The following is an 11344-nucleotide window of genomic DNA, read 5'->3' on the forward strand; positions in this document are numbered from 1 at the left end:
TTGAGTTGAGTTTAAATTTCCGTTCAGCAGCGAAGCTATATGAGACGTGGACCTACTGATTAACGTCGAATCCGAACCACATGAGCTCTCGCCGGGAATTGAATCCGGGTTCCCACCCGAAAGGCGCGTATGCGAACCGTTTAGTCACGGAGGAGCTCAGTCGCTGTTATATATTCATTAATGTTTTTATACCACAGGAGACAATACTTTTTGCTCCACCTTCGTACTAATAATATGTTCTGGCATCAATTATTGTAGTTGAAGTTGAGTGGTATTTTACAGTAGAAAGTTATGTAGGATCAGGAGTGTAAGGAGGGCGCAGCGCTCCTGCGCATGTGCCCCTCACTACACCCTACCGCCATACCAAAATTCATTAAAATTTCGACAAAACTGTTGAATCAAAGGTATGTATAAAATAAGTTTAAAAAAACTATTGTGTTAAACATTTGTACATCGAGATGAAGGGCGGCAAATACCTTTCGGCCTGGGGCGGCAACACATTAAATCCGGTCCTCCACATATACATGCAAGACAATTTTCCAACATAAATCACACACACACACACACACACACACACATATATATATATATATATATATATATATATATATATATATATATATATATATATATATATATATATATATATATATATATAGATATATATATATATATATATATAGGGTGTTAATGAACTATACCGACAAACTGTAAGAGGTGCTTCCTCACATTAAAATAAGAGAAAAACTTCATATGGACATATGGCGAAAAGTGCATAGTTTCAGAGCTAGGGCTGTCCAAAATCGCGAAAAAGCCAAATTTCAACAGGCCCTATTTCGAATTCCAGAAACTGTGAATGGCGGTCCTTATTAGCGTATAGGAAGCCACGCATACACAATCCAAAATTGCATATTTCGTCAATTTTTAATAGGTATACAGGGTATTCCCTGCAGGGTGTAATTCTCAGATATGCCCTCAATAGAGTTTTCAGATATACCCTGATTTCAAGGAGGATCCAAAGTAGGCAGGAGGTAAACCTTGACAACAATGGGCATCCAATGCTTCGGAGGAACATCGGAAGTGTTGGGAACCGGCATCTCCATGTTTGTTTGTGTGTGTGTGTGTGTACGGAATAATGTTTGTTGCGATGTATTTCGTCACGGTATATTTAACATTTTCTTCACTTGTAAGCGTGAAAGAAAACATTGCAGCATGGAATATACATTTTTGGATTGCGTATGCATGGCTTCCTTTACGTTGGTAAGGACCACCATCCGCAGTTTCTGGAATTCGAAATAGGGCTTGTTGAAATTTGGCTTTTTCGCGATTTTGGACAGCCCTAGCTCTAAAATTATTCACTTTTATTCAGCCCCCTCTTCTAAAATTATTCAGCCCCCTCTTGAGGCTTCACAATCATTCTCACTACTTGGATTTAAAATTAATCGTTAACTAGGAAGTAAACCTCTCTCCTCTCCACAGGATTAAAAAGTGTTCTATGATCACTTTCCCAAAAAAGTTATTCGATTTTAACACAATATGATATTTAATACATATGTATATTAAGGTTTCTACATAATCCCCACTTTTGCATTTGAAGTCAATCAAAAATCAGGATTCATTTAACCCTCTCCCTGAATATTAAAAAAAATCTATATGATAACCTTGGTAAAAATACAAATTTGGCGAATACGATCGATTTTTTCTGAGAATTTCTACTCATCTCAATTGCTTGCAAGTACCTTCTCTCCACTTTTACATATTTTCCTCAATATTTAGTAAACACAAAAAGATTTTTTATAGAACATTGTGTGTTTTATCAGAGATTAGGAACTTTCTTCTGTAGTTTACGCCTAAAATTAATGAAATGAAATCTTTGTTTTACGCTCCACTAGGGAGGATCGCTCGATTCAACGTGTACGCCATCACTAGTTTATATATATAGTGTTATAAGCAAAAGCATGCATGATAAGCCTAAACACGAGGCTACTGATAAAGATTGAGCCTTACCAAGAAAAAAATGAGCTAGGAAGCTGAAATTAGTAGAGTGTATAGGGTACGATCTATATAGACTATATTGAAAAAAAAACTATGTTCTACGATATTCTTATCTTTTTAATTTCAGAAGTGAACATAGGAGCACCTCCAGCTCAGAGAAGAAGAACCGTCATGAAGTTTCTTTTCCTCCAAGGGAAAGATGCAACGCAGATCTACGATGAAATGAAACAGACTTTCGGGAGCCGTGGGCCGTCACATGCAACTGTCAAACACTGGGTGGCAAACTTCAGAACTGGCCACTTTGATGTTGATAGTGCGAAAACCAGTGGCAGGCCTGTTTCTGTGTCCTTTTCCGAAAATATGCAAGCCATCAAGGACGTGATAATAGAAGATAGTCGAATATCAGCCAAAAGGATTGCTACATGTTTAGGCATATCACATGAAAGAGTTGGTACCATTATTCAAAATGATCTGGATATGAGGACACGAGACTAAAGAACAGTCTAAGAAATGGAGGCACAGTTCTTCTCCCCAGCCAAAGAAGTGCCGTGTGCAGAGGTCTGCACAGAAACAAATGGCAACAATCTTTTGGGATAAAGACGGAGTTCTGCTGGTAGACTATCTTCCAGTGGATGCAAAGATTAATGCAGCATATTACTGTGGTCTCTTGAGGAAGTTGCGCGAAAACATCAAGGACAAGGGTCGTGGTAAGATCTCCTTTTCTGGTCGTGGTAAGATCTCCTCGTGGTAAGATCTCCGTGGTATTCTGCTTTTGCACGACAATGCAAAAGCACTCATGGCATCTGAAACACAGGACACATTGGCCACCCTAGGCTTTCAAGCGTTGCCTCATCCTCTTATTCACTGGATGTAGCTCCATCCGATTATCATCTTTTCCCGAATCTCAAAAAAATCTCAAAGGTCACTGTTTTCAGAGTGTTCAAGTGGCAACTGGTACTACAGATGAGTGGTTACAGCAGCAGACGAAATACTTCTATTGACAAGGACTTAAAAAGTTGTAGGACAGATATCACAAATGCATTGATTTTCTAGGGGAATATGTGGAATAGTGTGGGAGTTTTTCAGCTTCCTAGTTCAATTTTTCTTGGTAAGGCTCAATCTTTATCAGCACTCCCTCGTATTAGGTAGCAGGCACACTTGTATTCCAAATGCTTAATAAAGTAATACAAGAAAATGACATTGTTCTGACTTCCACCACCTATTATTATTATTATTATTATTATTATTATTATTATTATTATTATTATTATTATTATTATTATTAGTTATTATTATTATTGTGACTGATAGTTTTTAATCATTGACGTTTAGAAACATTAAGCCAAATGTAATTTTATGACTGCTGTTCTTAGCTTCTTGTTGTTTTAGATGGATGGAAAACTTGATAAGTTTTACTGCGTTGACAAGAAATTATTTCTGCTTAACTGACTTTTATCTACATTGTGTTTTATATTAGTACCCTTCTTTTTATTGTTTTCTTTCTTATTTATTTTTAGTAGTATTATTATTCCATCGCATACTCTGATACCAAGTGCTGTATTTTTGCCAAAAGCTGTTCGCGGCACTAAAATAAAGATTATTATTATTATTATTATTATTATTATTATTATTATTATTATTATTATTATTATTATTATTATTATTATTATTATTATTATTATTTAATAATAATAATAATAAGTTAAATTTAGAACATACAACAGCGCACAACAGTACACAGGGATTTATTTTAAACTAAATCTTGGAAAAGCATATTTATATTAACTGTTGTCTCACCTTATTAAACAGAGATATTATTTTCGAATCTTGTGTCTAGAAATTCTAACTTATATTTTTCCAGATTCTATCTCAGTTGTAAAAGGAATATGACGAGGTGGTACATATAATTTTTTAAACCTTGACCGACTTCTTACCGAAATATCTTTTTTAAACTCCAATCTTAATGTTATTTTATGTTTAAGTTTCAAGTCACACAGGAACCCAACTTATGGACAAATTAATGATGAATATATCTTATTGTAAATTGTAGATTCTACAAAAAAAATCAGACGTTTATGCAGATAGTCAAGTCTGAACGTATAATAACACGAATAAAATTTGAATTATCAGCAGGAAAAACGTAAATAAATCAAGATAAAGGTAGACTTACCAACTTCAACTGTCAAGCAACTTGCAGACATATCAGTATCGGGATCACTGATCAATAGAATTTTTAATCCATTTTTCAGTATCAAACCTCGATACATCTGTTTGTCATTCTCAGATTTCACAATGTCGTCGGTTTGGATCTCGATTTGTTCCATTGTAGCAACAGTCGCAAAAACACTCTCAGCTGAAAAAGAACAATATCAGTACTAACAAAAAGTACAATAAAATAAACATCTGAGTTTATATTCCCAGATAATTTAGGAAAACTGAATCATGTAGCTGATAGTTTCAAAAAAAGAAGCAGTATTAAACTTTATAATAATATTCTCATTTCCAACACTGCAAATAGCCTCGCAAACTCAGACCTAGACAGGCCCGTATCGAAGGGGGGTTTGGGGGGCGGGCCACGTAAATTTTTTATGCCCCTCCTTCAGCATTATAAATTTTCACGGTAGGCTTGCAAATGAACTATAATATGGTGTGAACTATAATATGAATAGATCGGGCCCCGCCTACATTTTTGGGCTGGCTACACTGTTAAAATACTTTCTTAAATCTGAGAAACCGTTTCTTATCTATGCACCGAGTAATTATATCTTTTCTTAGAAATAAGAGTTTGAAATTCTCATTAATGAGAAATGAAGAAAAGCAAATAAAGTTGTATAAAGCGGAACTAGATAATGTGCTGTTACTTTCCTTATGAATGAGAGTTGCCGAATCTCATTTCTGAGAAAATATTGTTTTAGTGGACAGATAAGAAACGGTTTAAATTTAAGAAATTTAAGAAATTATTTTTAACAGTGTACCGGCCTGGACCTAGATCTGATTAAAATGACAAAAGAAATTGAATTGTAATAATTAATGGATAAGAAAAATAAAGAAAACTAACTGAAAGCTGGTAAGTTATAAATCTATCTTTGTGCACGGACTGTTGAGGGGAGGCTATTTTTTTTTCGGGTCTTAGTGTGGTGGAGAAAGTAAGAAGTAGTAGGTATTATTTAAACTAATGCCAACTAGTCTACACAACATTTTATAAAAATAAGCAAAACTATAGTTTCAATGTTACCTAGTCGCGCTCTTAGCAGGGGCGGATCCAGGACGGACTTCTGGAGGGTGGTGGGTTGTAATACTGTTACTTAGAGCTACTTTTAAGAGCTCCAAACTCTGGGATGGGTTTTATTTATATATATAAAATAAGAAAGTTTCCTCTTCTTGGGGGGAGCGATCACCCCGTTCGCTCCCCTCCTGGATCCACCACTAGCTCTTAGGATATGTGGTAAATGAAATGAGATGATAAAGAAATAGTCGGACCGCTTGTCACTTGAAATTTTCCATAAAATTAGACTTCAACATCAACATCTCTTGGAAATCACATTGAAAGAATGTTATTCACTATCAGCATTACAAAATAAAGTTAATAATTATGTTTTTGGTTACTACTAAAAAAAAAATTAAAGGTGGTGCGGTGGCTCAGTGGTAAAGCGTTCACCTTCGGTGCTTGGGGTCCCTGGTTCAATCCCAGCTCGCGCCGTTTGGACTTTGTGGTGGACAAACACCGTGCTCGTGGGTTTTCTCGGGGTTCTATTGTTTCCTCCTACTTTCTTCATTTCACTCATTTCTCATAATCACCGTCTCCTTTAGCCTAACCGGCATATGCGTGGGGCGTAAAACTGAAAGATTTCATTTTTTAAAAAAATATAATTTTTTTAATGAGATACTGAACAAATTCAAAGTCCTCTCCTGAAAAATATAAAATTTTTGTGTTACACTATTTAGCATCCAAAGAGCCTAAATGGTGAAATGAAAAATGTGATCGAAGGGAAAACATAATCCTGAGGAAACTCACGCACACAATGATATTCACAAGTAGCACGTGCAGAATTTCATCAAAGGAACAGAAAGGGTTCACGTTTCCAAGCTCATATCGTTTCAGAATTTTTCTATACTATCTCAGTATGTTATTTTTAATTTTTAAAATATAGTACCGTATTTCTTCGAATATAAGGCGCACCTTTTTGTCAGTTTTTAGACATCCAAAATTCAGGTGCGCCTTAGATTCGATGGCGTCTTGGATGTATGTATAGGCCTATACTGCAATATACCTGTACATACAGTATTTATTCATTGCACGTAGGTTACAACATAGAATCTACTGCAGTCTTTAATACTGGTACCGTGGTTACAACTAATTTGCTCAAAATTGGGTGTATTACAACAATGACAGACTGCACGAAAATGATAATCGCTCACGAACAATGAACATTTGGTTTTACTGATAAGAAAATTCTTATCGAAATAGGAGTGTGTTTGTACATTATTTGTGTGCCTTAGATTTGAAGCTTTTTTAAAAATGAATTTAAATGACATGAAATTTTAGTTGCTCCTTAGATTCGATGGCTCCTTATATTCGAAGAAATACGGTATCTTGTTCAAGGGAACTTAGCGTACATCACTATTGTTAATTACAATGTATATGGTGCAGGATGTTTTGCAATATTCTGTGACAGGTTTCATTGTTGTAATACACGATGTCTAATCTTCAGCATGGGTATAACGGGAGTTTTGGGTCACTCTTGTTTAAGAAAATTATGGAATATACATACATAAAGAGTTGTTGTTTCTCGTTATGTATTGTATTGTGTATATCAACAATCGTTCTTTCAGAAAAAATGTTCGGGGGGGGCACTTTTAATATTCACTGCTGGTACCATTGTATTTATTATTATATTACAGACGTATTATTTTGGTGTCCTCCGCGGGGGCACTCTCAGAGCTCCGGGGGGGGGTACCCTCCCAAAAAACATGTCTGGAAGAAACACTGAATATCAAGGTATGTATATTCGCGACTTCGCTTGTATATCAATCATTTACTCACCCTTTCTGGAAAATTCTGCGGACGTCCTTGCTTATAGGTCTTCTGAATAGCTTTTTATTATTATTATTATTATAGTTTCACGGCATAGACTATGTGGTTGTGTGATATAACAGTTGGGGAAGGTTATGTTAAGCAATTACAGAAAATGTTGTTATTGTCAATCAATATCTAATAAACGTACATGAAAACACATTTACGGTCCTATCAATTAGATTAATGTATAGATATATCATGCATTACTCAAAGCAAACACGTCATTTGTTTTTCCATTCCATTTTAACTTAGTATAGATGAATATTGGTTACAAGGAACGGCTCAAGGATAAAGCAGAAATTATAAAACAAAACAGAAAAACGTAATAGCTGGAATCGTTATAGGGGCCGATCCAGGACGGACTTCTGGGGGGATGGCGGTGGGTTGCAATACTGCTACTCAGAGCTATTTTTACGAGCTCCAAACTGGATATAAAATAATAAAGTTTCCTCTTCTCGGGGGGTGATCGCCCCGATCTCCCCTCTGGATCCGCCCCTGAATCGTTATGAGTACAAAATATTGACTTTTATTATTATTATTATTATTATTATTATTATTATTATTATTATTATTATTATTATTATTATTTCGTCTAGGCTTGTGTACACTTTTTATCACGGACACTTCCAATATGAGGTGTGGCAATTAAATAACAAGACGGTGTCATAAATTTATTTATTTTTATATTTTATTTATTTAACAATCACCAGATACAGCTCAGAGGCCATTTTACACTGGATATCTAGCAACAACAATAATAATGGAAAGGATTTGGGAAGGTATCGGCCAGGGCCTGTTTAGTAGGTACCATCCCGGCATTTGCCTGGAAGGACTGAGGAAAACCCTGGAAAACTCCAGTCAGGATGGTCGGCAGCGGGAATCGAACCCACGACCTCCCGAATGCGAAGCCAACGCTTTACCACTTGAGTTACTTCGCTCGGTTAAATGTGATGTATTGCAAAGAAAGTTACAATTGACTGTTATCTCCTTGAATATACCCCGTCCCCTATCTATACACCGCTGCATACGAGCCTTCCATTGTTCAAAGCAGTGCTGGAGGCCATCAGATGTCACCCTGTTCAACAAGTCTACCGTTTTTCGTTTCACCTCTTCCACAGACTGAAAATGTATTCCCTTCAATGCACTTTTCACTTTTAGGAATAAATAAAAGTCACAGGGAGCTAGGTCTGGGGAATACGAAGGATGATCGAGCACAGGAATACGCTTGGCTGCTAAAAACTACTTCACAGAAAGGTCATTATCAGCATGTGCATTGTCTTGGTGGAGGACCCATGCATCGTTCTTCCACAAACCGGTCTCTTCTTCCTTATTCTTTCCCTCAGCTTGATTAGGACTTCTTTGTAGTGGGTGTGATTCACCGTTTGATCGTGAGGCACCTATTCAGTCATGATGATACCCCTGATATCGAAAAAACACCGATGAGCATTGCGTTCACTTTCGACTTGCTCATTCGTGCTTTTTTCATTTTTGGTGATGTGGGAGTCTTCCAGTACATGGATTGACGCTTAGTCTCGGGGTCATACTGGAAAATCCATGTTTCATCACATGTGATGACACGTGTTAGCAAGTATGGTTCTGCTTTGAGTCGTTCCATGACGTCACAGCAGATGGTCTTTCGAATGTCTTTTTGTTCCTGAAAGAGGTTTTTCGGGACAATTTATGCACAAACTTTTGTCATGTTTAAATTGTCATGCGAAATTTGTCTTACTGTCTCTTTGTTAATGTTGGTCATGTCTGCGATCATCCGAATGCTCAGACGTCTGTCTTTCCGCACAAGTTCATTAATTTTTTGAACATTTTCATCCGTTCCTGAACTCAAAAATCGTTCATCATCTTCAACCTTCTTCCTACCATCTGAAAATCGTTTGTGCCATTCGAAAACTCGCGCACGTGACATAGCATTATCACCATACACCTCTTTTAACATTGTACAACATTCCGTCGTTTTTTTTTTGTTTTTTTTAATTTCACCAGAAATTTGATGTTAATGCGCTGCTCAAATTTACTGTTTATCATGATTCCGGCACTACTACAGAACACTGTCCTCTTCATGCAAGCCTGCAAAGAAAAGAAATGAAAAGCTTTCAGAATCATGAAATAAACAGTGGCTGCTCATGAAGGTTCAAGATCAACAATATATCATATTTAGCTATTTCCACCCCCATCCCCAAAATCCTGCGGAGAGGAGGTGGGTAGTCTCGTTATTTAATTGCCACACCTCGCATGGCATAGGCGATTTTCGAAGCAATCAACATAGATTTATGTAACTTCTATCTATCCAACAATGACGTAAAACAGTGGTGCCCACCCCCCCTCATATCCATGACGCACCCCCCTCAATTGTCTATCCGTAGGTGTTCTTCCATAAAAAAAAATTCGATTAATTTTTACATACCCTCAAACATATTTATATAGATTTTTACCCCCCCCCCAAATATTTCAATGACGCAGTTTGCGTCATAGCCCCCCCCTTGTGGGCACCCCTGCGTAAAATGTACTGATTTCGATCGAATTGTTTATGTTCTTTCATTGAGTTTTAGGAAACAAGGTTGTTATTTTAGGCTCAAGCACATTAAGGTTAAGAGGATAAAAGGGGGGATTCCACAAATTTATTTTATTTTATTTTTAATTTAGTTTTCCATTTAAAAGATTATGTTCCTTCGTAAATTTCATAAAAATTCTCACAAATTGGTTGAGGCATAAAGTTTTAAAAATTACGCTTTTGAATGAATGAACGATTGATTGTCTATTAGGTCTAATTTTGTGCATTATCTTAAATGACATTAAGAATGTACTTAAGTTAAAAGTACATTTTTAATGTCATTTTAAGCCAAAAGAACAAAATTCAACAACAAAAAGTTAAAACTTTTATTTCAATCATTCTCAATCTGGATCAACACTTACAGTTTATATTTTAAAAATTCTACTGTGCTCAAAATAAAAGCACGTGTTATTTGTGAATTTTTTTTTTCAAGACCCTATGTGAAATATAAGGTGAGATAAAATCCTGATATCAATTAACAGACCTATTGTGGAACGTTTCAGAGAGAAACATGGTATATGAAGGTGTGAAAGGCTCTGTAATATCGGAAATTAAAAAAAAAAAAAAAAAAAAAACTGCCACATACATTTGAATTAAAAGTACGAGGATGATTCAGAAAGTAATGCCTCCAAGACGATACCTTTATTTGTGTTTGACAGATAGCACCGATACGGGTATCAGTGGGAAGCTTGTAATGTCAGCTACAAATGGTGGTATTGGTTTTGAACATAATTCCCATTACGAGCAACATACTTGCGCAAACGCGAAACGAAGTTTTTCATTTCGTCAGCGAAAAATTATTCTGGTTGCTTGCAACACCATTGGCGAACTGCTGCTCTCATTTCCGCGTGACAACTGTGGCGTTGTCCCTCAAGGTGATCCATAAGTTTAAGGAAAAGCCAAAAGTCGCAGGGCTCAAGATCCGAACTATAGGCAGGATGAGGCAAAATATCAACAACACTTTGCCAAAAAGATGGAACAACTTTGAATTTTTTGGCGGAGGAAAGGACGTGTGGCGGTACCTCATCGACTGACACTTGGTTTCCAGGTCGTAGTGGTGTATCCATCACTCGTCGCCGGAGATGACTGTGCTGGGCGTATAACCTTCAGCAGTCAGAAATTCAATGACAGCCCGCTGTTTCAACATGGCGTCATCACCTGATGCCATGGATTGCTCCATTACTCTGAAACGATAACAGATAGGAGAGTTGAGTTGAGTTGATTTTGAGTTTAACGTTCCGTTCAGCAGCGAGGCTATATGAGACGTTGACCTACTGATTAACGTGGAATCCGAACCACATGAGCTCCCGCCGGGAATCGAACCCGGGCCTCCCACGCTAAAGGCACGTACGCTAACCGCTTAGCCACGAAGGAGCTCAGATAGGAGAGTGAAACAAGTGATATTCTATAGCTTAAACATCAGTGCATTAATGATAAACAGTTCAGAATATTTGCATTACTATTGGCCAAGTAGCGGGCTTGGAGGCATTACTTTCTGAATCACCCACTAATATAACGCTAACTCTGCTTTAAAATTTACTTAGTAGGCCTTCCTAAGAATGGTTGGTAACAAGACAAATTTGCAGATTATCTTGTAAATGAAACCAGTTTTCTTTTAAAGGAAATTTCTGTCAATACCAATACTACTTACTTGGTTTCAGGTACTGTTCTTCTAAAGGAAGGAGTATGCTACTAGAGCATCCACACAT

The 11344-nt window shown here is 36.7% G+C and overlaps 1 protein-coding gene across 1 annotated transcript in view; it reads right to left on the reverse strand.

The window, feature by feature from the left end:
* Positions 1–11344, reverse strand: part of LOC145665479 (insulin-degrading enzyme-like) — a 101836-nt gene extending 90492 nt beyond the window's left edge. The window contains exons 1-2 of the mRNA XM_081732789.1: positions 11287–11344; positions 4166–4348 (exon numbers count right to left, since the gene is read on the reverse strand). Coding sequence (XP_081588915.1) covers positions 4166–4348; positions 11287–11344 — 241 coding nt within the window. The remainder of the gene's footprint in view (positions 1–4165; positions 4349–11286) is intronic.

Source organism: Thermobia domestica, chromosome 11 (assembly GCF_964235325.1).
Source record: "Thermobia domestica chromosome 11, izTheDome1.hap1.1, whole genome shotgun sequence".
In the NCBI taxonomy this organism is placed as follows: Eukaryota; Metazoa; Arthropoda; class Insecta; order Zygentoma; family Lepismatidae; genus Thermobia; species Thermobia domestica.